The sequence below is a fragment of the Lycium barbarum genome, chromosome 7 (genome assembly GCF_019175385.1).
Source record: "Lycium barbarum isolate Lr01 chromosome 7, ASM1917538v2, whole genome shotgun sequence".
In the NCBI taxonomy this organism is placed as follows: Eukaryota; Viridiplantae; Streptophyta; class Magnoliopsida; order Solanales; family Solanaceae; genus Lycium; species Lycium barbarum.
The window spans coordinates 88,788,747-88,809,333 of NC_083343.1; the positions used below are offsets into that span (position 1 = coordinate 88,788,747).

Genomic DNA, 20,587 nt, shown 5'->3' on the forward strand with positions numbered 1-20,587 from the left:
TATTTAGAAGTACAGCGGAACTCCATAATATATTCAATAAACTCAAGTGTTTATATGATTACATCAGTACATGATTGCAGACTCGATACAATTTCCCATGACCTGGTCTAGACTAGTACAAGAGCGACTAATGACTTCAGATTTCTACTACATTCTAAGATTCAACCTCCGACTCGGAATAAAGTGGGTGGAGGCCTTCCAGATAGGCTCCGCACAATTACGCTTCGTGTCAAATCAAATACCTGAAACAATCTACACCCAAAAAGGGTGTAGCAAGTGCAGTATCAGTACAAGCCACGCGTACTGAGTAAGTATCATAGGCCGACAATGGTTAGTAACACATATTGGTAAAATAATTCACAAAAAACCATGATAATCACTAAATCAAGTCATATATTTAACCACGGCACATCATAACATCAATACCTTTAGATCACAACTGCTCCCTAATAACTACAAGTTAAATATCACCAGTGCCAACTCTCAATACATAAATCCTCAAATCGTTCATTTTAGTCTAGGAGACAACTCATCATTATCACGCCTTGTATCCTACGTCACTCAGAAACAATCAAATAACTAATTATATGGAGGGTAATTCAGGATAATCTAGCAGGCAAAAATCAACAAGTATAATCAATTATAATCGAATCTAGATACCCGTCATCGCTTAAGTAAAGCCTCTAATCCCAAAGGAGCCCAATCTGAATATGTCCAATCCAATCCAGCATCATAATACAACACCAAACATCTCAATCAAGTCATAATGCAATGCAATGCAATAATGGTATGAATGCAATGCCATGCCATGAAATGCGGTGTACACATGTACTCCAGATGGAAATATTGACGTCTCGGTAGCACAGCCCAGCTTAACTCGCGAAGTTTAAGTGCCACCCGTCCCTGATAGTTACCCAATAGACATACAGGACCCCAGATCTTTACCCATGGGGGGATCTCACGGGCACCACCCTAGGGGACCCGCGGAGTCCATGCACTAACAATGATTCCGAAACTAACATCGCATATCGAACATGCAATTCCGAAATTGATCATCGGCTATCTCACGTCGCTCAAGTAAAAAAGTTTTACCAAGTATCAGTTTCACTCAATCAACGATTCCGGGATAAGCATCGGACATCAGCCATCTCACGTCACTCAAGTAAAAGAGTTTTATCAAGTAAAACTGAGCCCTGTTCATCAAGTGTTTCATCAAATACCATTAATATCTCAATAGTGTATCATGAAAATGAGAGTGCGTGCAATGCATGAATCACATCAATAATCATGCTCAATATCACAAGTACCAACAATGGGTACGCCAACAATATATCTAAGTACAATGACCAACAATGGGTATGCCAATTATATCACAATCAAGATGATAAAACAGAATCCAATATCTACCAACAACTCATGACATCAAGCCGGCATAATAGAAAAATCAAATCACACATAACGGGGTGGCTAGCCCCAACACATAACAAGTTAAGCAAGTCGGTACACACTATTACCTCTTCCCTTAACTCAGCCTAATAGCTTAGAACAAGTATTTTCACCACCTGCTAACAGTCATTCCTCGCACTTAGTCTAGAACTTGGTCACAATCTTTGGTACTTTTATCCTTCTATTTATCAACTAGGTTCGTTACTAATTGGTATAACCCAATTTACCACATATTACGTAATTACCTATCGTAAGGCATAAATAAACTATGTACCATCCACCACTCCCAAGTCACATAAATCCACCAATATACAAGAAACCAAACCAAACAACCTAAGGAGTCTACAGGCCACAAGCCCGAACGCACAAATCGCATATCAATACCATCCAAAAGTTCCATCCCAAGTCTCCAACTCCTATACATGCATTCTCCGTTCCTTCTAATACACGAACATACGCAACTAACCGGAGTCTACCGAAAAGGGAAGCCATGACGTACCTCATAGTCGAGCGGGTGCCGCAAACATCCATTGATTCTTTCAATCGATCACCACATCACAATTCACACGAAATAGTTTGGAGACAACCATAATACCCAAGATTAACAATTTCCCTTTAAACCCTTCATAAGAGATTTGGATTAACAGGAAGGTTGGGGATCTCAACCCACTTCTAGCTTCCATCTAGAACATTGCTAAGTGATTTACCCATATTCAAGCTTCTATGGGGAAGAACCCATTTCCAAGGCCCATGGAAGAATTTATTATAAAGCAAAAGGAGTGTAAGGCTCTAGGTTATTTAACTCATTTCAGGTGAAGAACATGGGAGATGGCTTAAAGGGAATTATGTGGAAACGTTGCAAACCCATCATTCCTCAAACCCTAAATTACTTGAAACACCCACTTGATAATTTTCTAGGTGAATATGTTTAGGAGTAAGTTACTAGGTGGAAGGAGAGTTGGAGGGTGTTAGGAAGGATTACTAAGACTAAGAATCTCATTTTTAGGCTTTCCCACCGAACTGGGCAGCTAGAAATTAGGGTTATCAAAAATGGGACAATTCCCAAAATGATTCTTTAAATAGGGAACTTCACTGTACGATACCGCCCCAGCAGTCAGTTCAGCGCTACAGCGGTGCTGATAGGGCAGCTAAGAGGCCGCTATGGCGGCTATGTGGCCATGTGCTCTTACAGCTATGGCGGTTGGTAGACCATTGTAGCGACAATACAACCGCTATTGCGGTTTAATTGGGCCTGGTGGCCCATGCTTCTATTCCTTAAGCGATGCGTACAACGATTTTGGTTGACTTAACTTGTTTCCAGGATATAACTAGGCGGAGACACTATTAAGGAGCCATAGTTGTCGTCTTCCTTTGAAATTCACAGTAAAGATGAAACGGGTCATTACAGCGGCCATTATTGGTCGTTATAGTCTTTTCGGCATTTCTACATTTTTCAAGCATTGACTAGCGCATTTTGACCAGAAGTTGACTTCTGGGTAAACGGACCTTTTTTGAAAATCTGTCGATTCCGAGAGGTTCGAATGGTTGTTTGTGACTTGTGTGTATATTTGGTTCAATTACCAATGCATTTAGATGCATTTTGGGACTTGGGTTGGAAATTAGAACTAAGGCGTTGGGCGTTGACACGGTCAACGAAGCCTCCATTGGAAATTTCGAGGCCACGAGCGCGTTCGTAGCATATTTTTGTGTGGGACTGTGTGTAGGGTTTGTGAGCAGATGGCCTCGGGAGTGGCCCAGGATTTTGATTGAAGACTTAGAAAAATCGAAGGGATTCTGGTACCTGGTGCCCGCTATGGCGGCACCAGTGCTGTCCCAGCGGCACCGCTGTTGTGGTGTGTTAGCCGCTACGGCGGCCATGTGTATTATTGGCCAGATCGCGATGGCGGCCTTATGGGCGCTATAGTGGCGCCGCTATGGCGGCCCCGTTACTGTCGTGGCGGTGATAAGTGTGATTTAAATAAGCCTTTAGACCCTCATTATTTCCCATTTTGAAATTAGAGCTTTGGGGAACAGTTCTTGAAGATAATTTGGAGACATTCTTGGAGGTAAATCTTGCCTATTCCTTTACTATTCCTTAATCACAATCATCCTAGATTTCCCGCTTCCCTTTAATAATCCCTTAGTGATGGAAGTTCAAAGAGGGTTTTGATGAACTTTTCCTTATGCTCATGTATGAGGAAATTGATGATGTTTTTGTTAGATTTTGACTAATCTTTGCTTATTAATCATATATCTTCCACTTCTAGTGTTGAATTTCGGAATCAAAGACTTAGGGTTTATGCCCAATTTAGGGGTTTTTCTTGAAATCAGGAATTAGGCCAATCTTTGAGTTGAATCTGCAATTAGTGATTGGGTTATGATCACCTAGTGCTTAATTTGATATTTTGCTTATGAATTTCACGTTTTGCCCTTGTGGGCCCGTTTTCCCAATTTGTAGGGTTGGAATTGACCTAATTGAAATAGTATCAATATTAGTATCATTATTCATGATTTCTAATCAAGAATTTGATTATGCTTAGACTACTTTGGTTCTGAGGTTCAGCGGAAAGGCAAGGCAAAGAAGTGAGTTGTTGGTGTTGCAATTCGGCTATCCAGGTAGGTTATGGCTTACCTTTGGTGAGACTTCGTATAGCAAATGTCACGACCCGTCTAGGGGCCATGACGGGTACCCGGGGCTAACCACCGAGCACCGATCATTCTGCTACTCATTATACTCAATAGGCCTTATATTATCAAATACATACTCAAATCATGAGAAAATCATTTTTCCATTTGAGAACATAAATACTTTTATATACATAAGCCTCTCGGCTATCCAAATGATAATATACACATATATACATATATACAGTAGTGACCTTGTGAGACCATATAACCCACACTGCGTATCTACGAGGCTCTACTGGAGTGCAAGACATAAGGACGGGCCAGGACCCCGTCGTGCCCAAAATATGCATATATATACACAAAAGAATAATCACATGCACCTCCGGAACAATGGAGTGCTCTCAAATCAGCTGCTAGCTCCTACAAGTCTGGATCAAGATCACCTCCCTGTCTACCTGTGGGCATGAGCACAGCGTCCAAAGAAAACAGACGTCAGTACGAACATTGTACTGAGTATGAGAGGCATAAGTAATGAAAATACGTTAATGAGATAAAGAAAGCATCAATAAGGAGCAACTGTATATGACTGTCACTAATAAAAGAAATGACATATGCTGACTTACTCATAATCATCATCATATTATATATGCAATAATGTATAAGCTGCCCGTCCATATAGGTACGATGTGATAATGTATAAGTTGCCCGTCTATATAGGTACGGTGTGATAATAATTAACCTGCGTCCAGGCCTCTCGCGTCCAGGGTATAAGCTGCCCACTATAGTGGTGTGTGTCTGCCCGTCCATATAGGTATAGTATAATATCATCAACATATACTCATCATAATGCATGTATAATAACTCAAAGATAGCTATACTTTATCGAGGTGACATAAGGTCGTGAACCCCCGATTCCATTATGGACATCTATAAGTATTCTGCCCCACCTTGAAAGAAATAGTATATAAGGTGAGTCTATACAATAATGAGATCATTAGCTCAATAGTATTCTGCCTCACCTTGAAGGAAATAGTACATAAGGTGAGTGTGTACAACAAACAACATCATTAACTTTATAGGAACATCATATCACGAGCTCTAGCATCTATATACTTAACTCATCATCATCATTATTGGACACATAATGTATCTCTTATCTCATATAGCTATTCATGAACATAGGCTATTAGTTTTCTTGAAGATAGGAAATTCTTGAAGAAGAAGGAAATTCATACCATAAGATTCATGCCTTAGAAAGAAAGGACTAGCCTCACATACCTTTGTCGTTTAACTACTCTATTGCTTGCTCAGTCTCCTTTAATGTTCACATCTTTACCTTCAAAAGAATTCACATTAACATTAGCTAAGCGATTATAAGAACGTGCTTACTAAAGCTAGAGAAAATTGGGCAGCATTTCCTTTGTTTATATGACTTCCTCCATATTCCATATCAACTCCCAAACATCCGTAACATCATTCATAATATCATAAATAACAAACATCATCTATCTGCATTATCCACATTTCACAATTTCACTTCAGTTTCCCCATAATCATGGTCGTAATTCATTATTACGTTCTTTCACATATCATACTCATTCCATGTTCTAAATCTCATTCATAACCTACTTACAATCACAACATATCCATATTCATGATTCATTCCAAACTACTACTCAACAATAGCACTATTCCCACATTTATGACCCATTCTCTATATTCTTCTACAATCCAAGTGTTTCAACTTCTCAATATCTTAAACTTCATGAAAATATCATAAAACTTACCTTAGATATTGTAGGAACAAGCCTTGAGTGGTATTACTCTTCTTGCACCAAAACCCTAGTTCACTTCTCTTGAAATTTCTTGGCTTAGATGACTTTAATGTGCTTCACACTCTTGATATTTGTTGGTTTGATGAAGTTGATCATCAATTTCCTTTGGTTTCTAGTGGATGAAGAGTGGAGAATATTCTATAGAGTTCTTGACTTGTGTAGGAGAGAAATGAAATAAAATGAACTTGGGTCTCCTTTTAATAACTTAAAATCTGATCCCGTCGGACAATTATACGGACACTTATACAATCAGTATAACTGACCGTGAAATGGACCCTTTAGTTTCTCTTCTCTGTGACCATTATACGGTCTGTTTAAATTTATACGGTCTGTATAAGTGACCGTACAATCCCACCAGTGAGGGACCTTCACTGTGATGGTTTTGTGGTCTACTACACGGATTGTATAACATTATACAGACCGTACAATCGACCGTATAACCCATCAGTTCGCTGAATCTTATTTTTTGCCACTTCGTTTGATCTCTGATCCTTATGGAACCTTCTTAACACTTGTTTAGAACTTCATTAAAAATCTAAGGGTCATTATAAATCTTCTCCAAAATGTCTTTAAACTCTCATTAATTCGATACTCGGAATTCTTGCCTGACGCACAATATATAACCTGCTTTCCGTAACAACTTTCTTCCCTTACCTTAAATGTCTTTCAAATATCGATTAGGGTTATCAAATGCCATTCCTTACTTGTCAAAAAATCGTATATGTCATACCCTTCGTTGGCCTATTCACTGTACGCTGATGGGAAATTTTCCGAGGTGTAACATTCTTCCCCCCTTTTGGAACATTCGTCCTCGAATGTTAAACACTCGTGAATTCTACAAAAAAAATTCCAGAGTTTTCCCTATAATATGGCACTACCATCCTGTCACAACAACCCATAATAACATTGCCTCACAGGACCACAACACAATAGCAATATAAATTGGGCACACACGACCCATATGCATAAAAAGGAAATGTACATACCTCATAATCTCGATGTCTCATCATGGATCTCTTCCGGGGACTGAAATAAGTGCGGATATATGGACTTCATCTTCTCTTCCGCCTCCCAAGTCATCTCTTCCCGGTTGTTATTTCGCCATAAGACCTTAACTGAGGCCACTTCCTTGTTTCGAAGTCTCCGTACTTGCTTGTCTAAGATGGCAATAGGCACTTTTTCGTATGTTAGATTTTCTGTCACCTGAACATCATCAATCAGAACGATTCTCGTAGGATCTCCAACACACTTGCGGAGCATTGAGACATGAAAGACTGGATGATTCAGGCTCTGAAGGCAAGTCCAATTCGTACGCTACTTGACCCACCTTGCGGATAATTTTATAAGGTCCAATGTATCGTGGACTTAACTTCCCTTTCTTACCAAATCTCATCACCCCTTTCATTGGCGACACTTTCAAAAATACCCAATCATCAACCTGAAATTCCAAGTCTCACCGACGGTTGTCCGCATAAGATTTTTGGCGACTTTGGGCTGTCAACAATCGATCTCGGATCACCTTGACTTTTTCCACCGCTTGTTGGATCAATTAAGGACCTATTAATTGTACTTCTCCAATTTCAAACCATCCAATTAGAGACCTGCACTTTCTTCCATATAAAGCTTCATATAGAGCCATTTGGATACTGGAATGGTAGCTATTGTTATATGCGAACTCAATCAGAGATAAGTGATCATCCCAACTACCACCAAATTCCAGTACACAAGGTCGTAGCATATCTTCCAAAGTCTAAATAGTACGTTCGGCTTGGCCATCTGTCTGCGGATGAAATGCCGTGCTAAGCTTCACTTGAGTACCTAGACCCTCTTGAAAAGACTTCCAGAACTTGGCTGTAAATAGGGCTCCTCTATCTGTGATAATGGATATCGATATACCGTGGAGTCGCACAATTTCATTGAGATATAACCTTGCATAGTCTTCCGCTAAGTATGTGGTTCTGACTGGAAGAAAATGAGCTGCTTTTGTTAATCTATCCACAATTACCCATATAGAATCATACTTTCCTCGGGAACGAGGTAACCCCACAATAAAATCCATGTTGATCACTTCCCATTTCCACGTAGGGATTTCCATTGCTTGCAATAATCCCCCTGGCTTTTGATGTTCGATCTTTACTTGCTGGCAGTTTGGGCATTGAGCTACAAATTCCGCTATGTCTCTCTTCATGCCATCCCACCAATATATCAACTTGATATCATGATACATCTTTTTCGTTCCTAGATGGATAGAATATCGAGAATAATGGGCTTCCTATAGGATTCGACGACGCAATTCTGCAACATTAGGAACACATAGCCTGCCTCGATATCAAAAAATTCCATCTATAGAGGTTTCAAATGGAGACTTTTCTTTTTCATGAGATGCGTCTCTATAATGGCTCAACTGAGGATCTTCATATTGCCGCTCTTTCACTTCCATATCCAAGGACGAAACTGTGGGATTATTAACACTGACTCCTGCATTACCTGAATCAACCAAACGTAGTCCAAGATTAGCTAGTTGGTGGAGCTCATGAATCAATTCTTTCTTCTCCGAAGGAACTTCACATAGACTGCCCATTGACCGGCGGCTAAGCGTATCAGCTACTACGTTTGCCTTTCCGGGGTAGTATAAAATATTCACATCATAATCTTTCAATAATTCTAAGCACCGCCTTTGCCGTAGATTCAACTCCTTCTGTTTGAAAATGTATTGGAGACTCTTGTGATCTGTATAGATATCAACATGCACACCATACAGGTAATGTCTCCACATTTTTAATGCATGAATAACTGCAGCCAATTCGAGATCATGAGTTGGGTAGTTCTTTTCATGTTTTCATAGCTGTCTCGAAGCATAAGCAATAACTCTATTATGTTGCATCAATACACAGCCTAACCTAACGCCAGAAGCATCACAATACACGACATAACCATCTGGCCCTTCTGGGAGTGTCAAGACTGGAGCTGAGGTTAATCTGTCCTTCAACTCCTGGAAACTACACTCACAAGCATCATTCCACTGAAATTTAGCTGACTTCTGGGTTAGCTTTGTCAATGGGGCGGAAATAGATGAGAAGCCCTCTACGAATCTTGTATAATAACCTGCCAATCCCAGAAAACTATGAACTTTTGTAGGCATCGTAGGCCTTGGCCAAGTCTTAACAGCTTCAATTTTCTGAGTGTTGACTCGAATGCCATCATCCGAAATAACATAGCCCAGAAATTTTACAAAATTCAGCCAAAACTCGCACTTTGAAAATTTTGCATATAATTCTCGGGTTCGAAGAATTCCAAGAACGATTCGTAAATGATCTGCATGTTCTGATTCTGTACGAAAGTACACCAAAATATCATCAATAAATACTATCACAAATAAATCCACAAGTGGCCTGAATACATTATTCATCAAATCCATAAACACTGCCGGGGCATTAGTCAACCCAAACGACATCACCCGGAATTCATAATGGTCATATCTCGTTCTGAAGGTTGTTTTGGGAATATCTTCTTCTCTAACTCTCACTTGATGGTAACCCGACCTCAAATCTATTTTTGAGAACCACTTGGCACCTTGCAATTGATCAAACAAATCATCAATCCTTGGGAGAGGATATTTGTTCTTTATCGTCACCTTATTCAACTGCCTATAATCGATGCACATTCGTAGGGAACCGTCTTTCGTTCTTCCAAATAAGACAGGTGCTCCCCACAGTGATGAACTGGGTCTAATAAACCCCTTCTCAAGCAAATCTTTCAGCTGTGCCTTTAACTCCTTCAATTCTGCCGGAGCCATTCGATAAGGAGGGATAGAAATAGGATTGGTATCCGGCAACACATCAATGGCGAAATCAAATTTTCTCTCTGGAGGAAGGCCTGGAAATTCATTCACTACCGGAACAAACTGGAAAGTTGGTGACTTTGCTTCGGTATCATGAACTCGGACTAGGTGATAAATATAGCCCTTAGCGATCATCTTTCTTGCCTTAAGGTAGGAAATAAACCTATCTCTTGGAGTTGTCGTATTACCTTTCCATTCAAGCACGGGCTCTCCCAGAAATTAAAATCGAACTACTTTGAATCGGCAATCAACATTAGCATAGCACGAGGCCAACCAATCCATACCCATTATTACATCGAAATCTAACATTTCTAGCTCAACTAAATCAGCTTTAGTTTGGCGGTCACATATCACAATTACACAATCTTTGTGCACTTGTCTTGCTATCACGGGATCACCAACCGGAGTAGATACCTCAAAAGGTTTAATTGGCTCGGGTTTCACCCCAGTACGACCAGCAACATATGGAGTAATATAAGATAGGGTAGAACCCGGATCTATTAATGCATACACATCATGAGAAAACACGGACAATGTACCTGTAACCACATCTGGGGAGGACTCAACATCCTGTCGTCCGGATAAAGCATAAATGCGGGGCTGAGTGGCACCTGAAGTAGATGCTCCCCCTCAGCCTCTACCTCAGCCTGCTGGAATCTGAGAAGTCTGCCCTACCGGGCGCACTGAAGAAGAACCAGCCGCTGATCTTGTAGGCTGAATCCCAACTTTACCACTCATCGACGGGCAATCTCTCATCATGTGCCCAACCTGGCCACAGGCATAGCAAGCTTCTGAACCCTCGCGACACTGTCCGGAATGTAATCTACCGCACTGACTGCATCGCGGTGCTGGAGGTCTTCTCTGGCTATAATCTCCCCCAAACTGTGAACCTGAGGCCCTCGAACTCTGACCCTGTCCTGAGCGGAAGGAGCGATCAAATCTCGTACATACAAATCGGGGAGGTGCACTAGTCACCGACTGGCCTGAATCTGGCCCTCTTGCTTTGCCCTCTATCAATATCACAATCACCCCTTTCCGGATGTTGTTGTCCTTCTAGATTCTGGGCATGGGCATGGATGCGGGAAATATCCATCCCATCTTGCAACGAAGCCGTCAAACAATCTTTGAACAAATGTGGCCCTAAGCCACTCACAAATCTATGTACCCGATCTCCCATGTCGGCCACCATAGTCGGGGCATGTCTAGCCAAAGAATTAAATTGCAGGATATACTCTCGGGCACTCATATTTCCTTGCTTCAAATTTAGAAATCTATCCACTCTAGCTCGGCGGACCTCGGGTGGCAAATAGTAACGGATGAAAGCATCTACAAATTCTTGCCACACGGGAGGAGGCGCATTTTCTTGTCTTGATGCTAGCCAATTATTGTACCACAATACCGCCACATCTCGGAGTCTATACGATGCCAACTCCACAGATTCAGTCTCGGAGGCATGAATAATCTTCAATGTCCTCAACATCTCATCAATGAAACCTTACGGGTCTTCATTCGGCTTTGACCCGAAAAACTCCGGAGGGTTCAAACTCACAAAATCACGGGCTCGGGTACTAGCTGACCGATCACTTGGGCTCGCATTCTGCCGCTGTGCCTGGGCAGCAACCAACTGTGTCAATAAGTGAATAGCTTCGGTCATTTGCTGACCCGAAGTAGCCGGTGGAGGAATTGGAGGCATGGGAGCTGGAGCTGAAGCCCCTTCTTGTTCTTCGGTAATAGGTGGAGTAGAAGAAGCATTAGATGGAGCCTCATTATGTGATTCACCCTCATCTACATTCATTGGCGGCTCTCTTTCTGCCCACCTTTTCATCGTAATCTTGCCCTTCTGGGCGGCTTTAGCCTTTCCCTTTGGCGGCATTTTGAAATCATAACACACTATTAAGAAGGGAAAATCTTATAACACAGCTCTATCGCATGATTTATTAAGATGAAAGATGGTCATTTTTCCTAAATGCCCTGTAGCCTCTTATTTGTTAGCGTGGCGCGCAACTCACCATAAACAAGACTCTACTAGACACGGCTCGTAGACACTTCCTAGGATAGAACTGCTCTGATACCACTTTTGTCACGACCCGTCTATGGGCCATGACGGGTACCCGGGGCTAACCACCGAGCACCGCTCGTTCTGCTACTCATTATAGTTAATAGGCCTTCTATTATCAAATTCAGACTCAAATCATGAGAAAATCATTTTTCCATTTGAGAACATAAATACTTTTATATACATAAGCCTCTCGGCTATCAAAATGATAATATACACATATATACATATATACAGTAGTGACCTTGTGAGACCATATAACCCACACTGCGTATCTACGAGCCTCTACTGGAGTGCTAGACATAAGGACGGGACAGGACCCCGTCGTGCCCAAAATATGCATATATATACACAAAAGAATAATCACAGGGACCTCCGGAATAATGGAGTGCTCTCAAATTAGCTACTAGCTCCTACAAGTCTAGATCAAGATCACCTCCCTGTCTACCTATGGGCATGAACATAGCGTCCAAAGAAAACGGACGTCAATACGAACATTGTACTGAGTATGAGAGGCATAAGTAATGAAAATACGTCGATGAGATAAAGAAAGCATCAATAATAAGCAACTGTATATGACTGTCACTTATAAAAGAAATGGTATATGCTGACTTACTCATAATCATCATCATATTATATATGCAATAATGTATAAGCTGCCTGTCCATATAGGTACGGTGTGATAATGTATAAGTTGCCCGTCCATATAGGTACGGTGTGATAATAATTAACCTGAGTCCAGGCCTCTCGCGTCCAGGGTATAAGCTGCCCACTATAGTGGTGTGTGTCTGCCCGTCCATATAGGTACAGTATAATATCATCAACATATACTCATCATAATGCATGTATAATAACTCAAAGATAGCTATACTTTATCGAGGTGACATAAGGTCGTGAACCCCCGATTCCATTATGGACATCTATAAGTATTCTGCCCCACCTTGAAAGAAATAGTATATCAGGTGCGTGTATACAATAATGAGATCATTAGCTCAATAGTATTCTGCCTCACCTTGAACGAAATAGTACATAAGGTGAGTGTGTACAACAAACAACATCATTAACTTTATAGGAACATCATATCATGAGCTCTAGAATCTATATACTTAACTCATCATCATCATTATTTGACTCATAATGTATCTCTCATCTCATATAGCTATTCATGAACATAGGCTATTAGTTTTCTTGAAGATAGGAAATTCTTGAAGAAGAAGGAAATTCATACCATAAGATTCATGCCTTAGAAAGAAAGGACTAGCCTCACATACCTTTGTCGTTTAACTACTCTATTGCTTGCTCAGTCTCCTTTAATGTTCACGTCTTTACCTTCAAAAGAATTCACATTAACATTAGCTAAGCGATTATAAGAACGTGCTTACTAAAGCTAGAGAAAATTGGGCAACATTTCCTCTGTTTATATGACTTCCTCCATATTCCATATCAACTCCCAAACATCCGTAACATCATTCATAATATCATAAATAACAATCATCATCTATCTGCATTATCCACATTTCACAATTTCACTTCAGTTTCCCCATAATCATGGTCGTAATTCACTATTACGTTCTTTCACATATCATACTCATTCCATGTTCTAAATCTCATTCATAACCTACTTACAATCACAACATATCCATATTCATGATTCATTCCAAACTACTACTCAACAATAGCACTATTCCCACATTTATGACCCATTCTCTATATTCTTCTACAATCCAAGTGTTTCAACTTCTCAATATCTTAAACTTCATGAAAATATCATAAAACTTACCTTAGATATTGTAGGAACAAGCCTTGAGTGGTATTACTCTTCTTGCACCAAAACCCTAGTTCACTTCTCTTGAAATTTCTTGGCTTAGATGACTTTAATGTGCTTCACACTCTTGATTTTTGTTGGTTTGATGAAGTGGATCATCAATTTCCTTTGGTTTCTAGTGGATGAAGAGTGGATAATATTCTATAGAGTTCTTGACTTGTGTAGGAGAGAAATGAAATAAAATGAACTTGGGTCTCCTTTTAATAACTTAAAATCTGATCCCGTCGGACAATTATACGGACACTTATACGGTCCGTATAAACTTATACGGTCCATATAAGTGACCGTGAAATGGACCCTTCAGTTTCTCTTCTCTGTGACCATTATACGGCACATTATAAAGTCCGCATAAATGTATACGGTCTGTATAAATTTATACGGTCCGTATAAGTGACCGTATAATCCTACTAGTGAGGGACCTTCACTGTGATGGTTCTGCGGTCTATTATACGGACCGTATAACATTATACGGACCGTATAATCAACCGTATAACCCATCAGTTCACTGAATCTTATTTTCGCCACTTCGTTTGATCTCCGATCCTTATGGAACCTTCTTAACACTTGTTTAGCACTTCATTAACAATCTAAGGGTCGTTATAACTATCTCCAAAACGTCTTTAAACTCTCATTAATTCGATACTCAGAATTCTTGCCCAACGCACAACATATAACCTGCTTTCCTTAACAACTTTCTTCCCTTACCTTAAATGTCTTTCAAATCTTGATTAGGGTCATCAAATGCTATTCCTTACTTGTCAAAACATCGTATACGTCATACCCTTCGTTTTCCTATTCACTATACGCTGATGGGAAATTTTCTGAGGTGTAACAGCGAAGCACATATTTAGATTATATTGTTAGAGACAGCATGTGAACCTTCGGATATGAAGTCGGGTTGGATATTGCCTTAGGTTGGGCCCTGTTGCGTGTTGGGGCTAGTCACCCTGTTATGTGTGATTTGATTATTCTATTGTGCCGGCTTGATGCCATGAGTCGTTGGTAGATATTGGATTCTGTTTTATCATCTTGATTATGATATAGTTGGCATACCCATTATTGGTATTTGTACTTGGATACATTGTTAGCGTACCCACTGTTGGTACTTGTGATTTTGTTATATTATTGGCATACCCATTCGTTGGTACTGGTGATTCGGTTATATTATTGGCATACCCACTGTTGGTATTTGTGATTCGAATGTATTGTGGCTTACCCATTGTTGGTACTTGTGATATTGAGCATGATTATCGATGTTGATCTATGCATTGCATGCACTCTTATTTTCATGATACACTACTGCATGGCCGATATCCGAGGTTCATCCCGGAATCGTTGTCTAAGTGAAATTGATACTTGATAAAACTCTTTTACTTGAGTGACGTGAGGTGTCCGATATCCGATGTTCATCCCTGAATCATTGATTGTGTGAAATGGATACTTGATGAAACTCTTTTACTTGAGTGATGATAGAGGCCGATGTCCGATGATCAATTCCAGAATTGTTGTTGCATGGCCAATATCCGATGTTAGTTCCGGAATCATTATTAGTGCATGGACTCTGCGGGTCTCCCAGGGTGGTGCTGGTGAGAACCCCCTGTGGGCAAAGATCCGGGGTCCCGTCTGTCTGTTGGGCAAAGATACAGGACGGGTGGCACTTAGACTTCGCTAGTCACGCTGGGTTGTGCTATCGAGACGTCGATATTTCTGTCCGGAGTACATGTGTACACCGCATCTGCATGACATTGCATTGCATTCATCCCATCATTGCATTGCATTGCATTATGACTTGATTGAGATGCTTGATGTTGTATTGTGATGACGGATTGGATTGGATACATTTAGATTTGAAACATTTGGGATTAGATGCTTTATATAGGTGATGACGGATATTTGGAATTGATTGTATTGTCTTATAATTGTTGGTTTAATTGCATACGTGCCTTATTATCTGAAGTGTGTTACCTATGCTTAGTCAGCCGATGATGCCTACCAAGTATTGCTGTTTGTACTGACCTGCACTTGCTGCATTCTTTTATGAATACAGAGTATCAGGTCGGATCCACTTCCGTGACGCGTGGCTGATCGTCGCTTCAGCCTTCTGTTGGGTTTTCAGGGTGAGGATGACCGTCCGCTGCCTTGAAGACTTTCTATCTTTATGTCATATTCTATTCGGAGACATAGACAATTAATGTATTAGTATCCCAGATTGTATTATTTCCCTTTAGATGCTCTTGTATTATTCAGACTAGACCCTGGAGGTGTTGTTATTATTCAGCACTATTCTACTACTTCTATATATATATATCGTGAGACTTACACATTTATTCTATTCCGTTGCGTAAATTCATTCTGTTGTGTATTTATTCATGTGTTGGGTTGAGGGTTCGCTTACCGCGGAGGGAAGGTAAGTGCTCGCACAACTTAGGCAAAATAGGTCGTGAGAAGTTATTTGTATGGGGTGCATGTTGATAAAAGCATGCAGTATGTCTTTAAGCAAAGGTAGTTGAATCTTAGGCAGAGAAGATGACTCGAATTGCTTAAGGACTATAATGTGCATATTCTCTATCATCCAGGGAAATCTAATGTTGTAGCCGATGCCCTTAGTCGGCGTTCCATGGGAAGTTTAGCCCACGTTGAGGCACATAAGAGAACTATGATAAAAGAAGTTCGGTGTTTGGCCAGTCTTAGAGTTCGACTTTTGGACTCGGAGGATGGTGTTGTTGTTGTTCAGAACAGAGCTCATTCCTCTTTAGTGGTTAAAGTCAAAGAGAAGCAGTTTAGTGATCCCTACTTGTTACAGCTGAAAGAGGGGATCCACAGGCATAAGACAATGGCTTTTGAACAAGGCAGAGATGATGGTACCGAGGTCGATTACGTATTCCGGATGTAGATGGGCTCAGAGAGAGAATCATGTCACAAGCTCACAATTCCAGGTATTCCAGCCATCCAAGTTCCACTAAGATGTATCATGATCTTAAGGAGATTTATTAGTGGAACGACATGAAAAAGAATGTAGCAGATTTTGTAGCTAAGTGTCCGAATTGCAAGCAAGTGAAAGCCGAATACCAGAGATCTGGTACTTGGCACAAAATATTGATATTCTTGTCTGGAAATGGGAGATGATAATTATGGACTTTATAACAGGTCTACCTAGTTCATCCCGCAGACATGATTCGATTTGAGTGATTGTAGACCGACTTACTAAGTCAGCACACTTTTTTTCAGTTAAGACCACAGATTCAACAGAAGATTATGCTAAGTTGTATATTCGGGAGGTTGTCAGATTGCATGGGACCCCAGTGTCTATCATTTCAGATCGTGGTGCTCAGTTCACAGTGAACTTTTGGAGATCCTTTGAGAAAGGATTGGGTACTAAGGTAAACCTCAGCATAGTTTTCCATCCTCAGACAGATGGCCAGGCAGAGCGCACTATTCAAACTCTTGAGGACATGCTGAGAGCATGTGTCCTAGACTTCAAAGGTAATTGGGATGACCACATGCCTCTAATTTAATTTGCTTATAATAACAGTTATCATGCTAGTATTAAGATGGCCCCGTTTGAAGCCTTGTATGGGCGAAGGTGTAGATCACCTATTGGTTGGTTTAAAGTGGGTGAAGCAGAATTGCTAGGACCAGATTTGATCTACCAGGCTATGAAGAAAGTCAAGTCAATTCAGGAGCATTTGAAAACGACTCAGAGTCGCCGGAAGTCTTAGAGTTTCAAGTTGATGATTGGGTGCTTCTTAAAGTTTCACCTATGAAGGGTGTTATCAGGTTTAAAGAAGGGAAAGCTCAGTCCCAGATATATTGAACCTTATAGGATCCTGCGAAGGGTTGGTCAAGTAGCTTATGAGCTTGAATTGCCACAAAAGTTGGCTGCTATGTTAAGGAAGTATGTGGGAGACCCGTCGTTGGTTGTTCCTACTGATACTATAACAATTAAGGATGTTTTGACTTACGAAGAGATCCCTATAGCCATCCTTGATCGTCAGGTTCACAAGTTGAGAACTAAAGTGGTTGCCTCAGTAAAAGTGCTATGGAGGAGTCAGAGAGTCGAAGAGGCTAAATGGGAAGCCAAAGAGGACATGAAATCCAGGTATCCCCATTTGTTTGAAGAGCAAGCAAAGAACGCTCAAGGTAACCTTCCATAGTCCATGTCATGTATCATGTTTCACGCTCATGTCATGTATCCAGTGCCCATGTTCCATGTCTCAATATTCATGTTTCTATGTAACAATGTCATGTTAATTCAATATCCATGTTTCATGTCGTGTTTCCTTCACGTTCATGCACTCAAGCCATGTCCAGTTCCATTCTTAACCATGACCTATCATTTAAGGACGAATGATCCCAAGGGGGAGATATTGTAACACCTCTTACCATTAAACTAGGCTATGATTCAGGATTTGGGACTTAGAATATCAGACAAAAGTGTTGAAACTTGAAATTTGAATTTCGACGGTCAATATGAGGGTCGTACTTCCAAGTACAGTCCGTACTTTTAAGCCGCACTTGGCATGGAGAAAAATGGAGTTTCTGGAAATTGCTATCAAAGTACGGGCACAATGTGCGGGCTGCACTTTGAAGTTCAGGACACACTTTCCTCTCATACTTCACAGTGATTTTAACCCAGCTACTGGAATTTGCATTCCAGGTATGGGCCACAAGGTACAGGACGTACTTTGCGCTTGTACATCTCCCGCTTCAGTGAACAGTATAAATTCGAGACTTCGGTTTTATTTCTCACTTTTCACATTCCCAAGCCCTAGCACGAAGTTCTTTTCTCCCAACCTTCAAGGTACTCTAAGGTAAGCCTATTCCAATCATTCCAGGTCAAATTCTATCATGTATTCATATATCTAAACAAGAAAACCGTTGTTCTTAACCTAGGGTTTCAAGAAAACCCAATTAGAGGGATTTAAGATTTAAGCTTTGGGATTCTTATTCAAAGTTCAGATTTTTATTGAAAGTTTGGAGCATACCTGGTATGTAGGGTTTCTATCTACATGTAGAAACATCATTGTCTTCCCCACGCCTTGTTCCTCTATGATTATATAAAAGTTCGCCAAAACTAGGGTTTTCTCCATGTTCATGATAACCCTAAGTTCATGTACCATGATATACCATGTTTGTATGATTACTTCGTTATTGTGTTCTTACTAGTCCCTTTTAGTTATTGAGAATCTACCTGTAATTAATGAAAACCCATACTTTGCATTCCACGGATCCTTACTTGCAAGATATGAACTATTATGCTTATTTTCATGAAACTCCTACATGTCTCTATGTTTTCATACAAGTCATATAATATATTATTTTCATGTTGTAATACAAGCAAGAATCATGTTTACAAGCAAGTTATATCATTCATGGGCTACTAAGCCAACTATATCCATGTTCATATTTTGGGAGTAGTACAGATTACCGAGAAGGCTCAAACAACCTGAAACTACGTATGCCAGTGTAGGATAAGGATCACTCCACCCAGTTAGGATGATACCTTCATGTTTACCTATTTGTGGTTATTGGATCCATTCATGTTTATGTTCATGTCTTATACCCCCGCAAGGTACGAGGTGGCTTAGCTGATCGGGCAGAGAACAGATGCCATGTGCTTATGTGGTGGTTACATGTCGGTTATAATAATGCTCTCACACAGATTTCTTTACAGACTTAGAATATTTTACTCATGTCATACTTACATATTCATGTCAGGTGATATTCATGTTCATGGTTCAGCTTACAGTTTCTGTTTCTGTTTCAGTTCTATTACTTCATGTGCCATGCTTTACTTCATTCAGTTGCTTTACATACCAGTGCAATTCAAGTGTACTGACGTCCCCTTTATTTGCCTGGGGGCCTGCATTTCACGATGCAGATTTACAGGACGACAGATCAGCACCTTAGGACTCAACACGTATTAGCTTTTGGTCCCTATTCTATTCAGGGTTTTAGCTTCATTTATGTTATTTCAGTTATGCAATTAAGTTATGCCAGGGGCCTTGTCCCGATAAACAGTTTAGTAGTCAGATTCATGTCAGAGGTTTCATAGACTAGTCAGTTATGTTATGTCAGATATTTCAGAGTCGTCTAGTCATTTTAGCTCATTATTATTATGTTCATTCAGACTATTCCACATTATGATATTTTCAGATTTATGATTTATGGTCCTACGCTTTACTTAATTATGCATGATTAGGGTTTATTCCGCATCAGTTCATGTCTAGGTTGAGTCAGCAAGCCATGTGGTTCACTCGGTCACATGTAGTTAGGCATCGAGAGTCGTGTTACGCCCAGGCCATGGTTTGGGGTGTGACAACAAGTCTCTGTAGATTCGACACTTGATTCTCAATCACTTTATTATTTGTACGTACGACTGCGTATACTTGCGTGTGTGTTTGGGAGCTACATTATTGTTGTTGTTTTGATAATAAATATGAAAATTCCTATACACGTATTGAAAACATTATGCGAAATATCTAATGGAAGTATAACATCATGGCCAAGCCTAAATCTCCCAAGTTGATGTCATCTATGTATATATTTGTTTTTATTGTTTTCTACTCCCTCCGTTTCAGTTTAAGTGTCTTACTTTGACTGAGCACAAAGTTTAAGGAGTAAAAAGAGACTTCTGAATCTTGTGGTCCTAAATTAAAGATGTGTGCAATGTACTAAAATGTCTTTTGAATCTTGTGGTTTTAAACTTGTCATGTAGGATGTTTGAACTGTTAACTTACTAAATATAAAAAGAGACACTTTTTTTTAAAACAAATGAAAAAGCAAAGTAATACACTTAAATTGGGACGAAGGGAGTATATACATATATTTAAATCTGCATGAAATTCGACAGATGATAGATTATTAGTGATAACCTACTTCATGTGCGTGTAGTTGTTCCTCATTCCTTTAAAAAAAAAAAAAAAAAAAATAGACACAACAACAATAGTATACCC

At 40.1% G+C, this 20,587-nt stretch overlaps 1 protein-coding gene across 1 annotated transcript; it reads left to right on the top strand.

The window, feature by feature from the left end:
• The first annotated feature begins 16,287 nt into the window (after positions 1–16,287).
• LOC132601579 (uncharacterized) lies at positions 16,288–17,785 on the top strand. Its single transcript, XM_060314662.1, has 3 exons — positions 16,288–16,520; positions 17,164–17,301; positions 17,398–17,785. The coding sequence occupies exons 1-3, from the start codon at positions 16,288–16,290 to the stop codon at positions 17,783–17,785; spliced, it is 759 nt and encodes a 252-aa protein (XP_060170645.1).
• The last annotated feature ends 2,802 nt before the right edge of the window (positions 17,786–20,587 follow it).

Excerpts from the sequence above, each read along its gene's own strand:
- LOC132601579 (XM_060314662.1), top strand. The coding sequence starts at position 16,288 with ATGATAAAAGAAGTTCGGTGTTTGGCCAGTCTTAGAGTTCGACTTTTG. Across the intron at positions 16,521-17,163 it reads GTCGATTACGTATTCCGGAT|TTATCATGCTAGTATTAAGA; the intron begins GTAGATGGGCTC and ends TTATAATAACAG. Across the intron at positions 17,302-17,397 it reads CAGGCTATGAAGAAAGTCAA|GGTGTTATCAGGTTTAAAGA; the intron begins GTCAATTCAGGA and ends TCACCTATGAAG.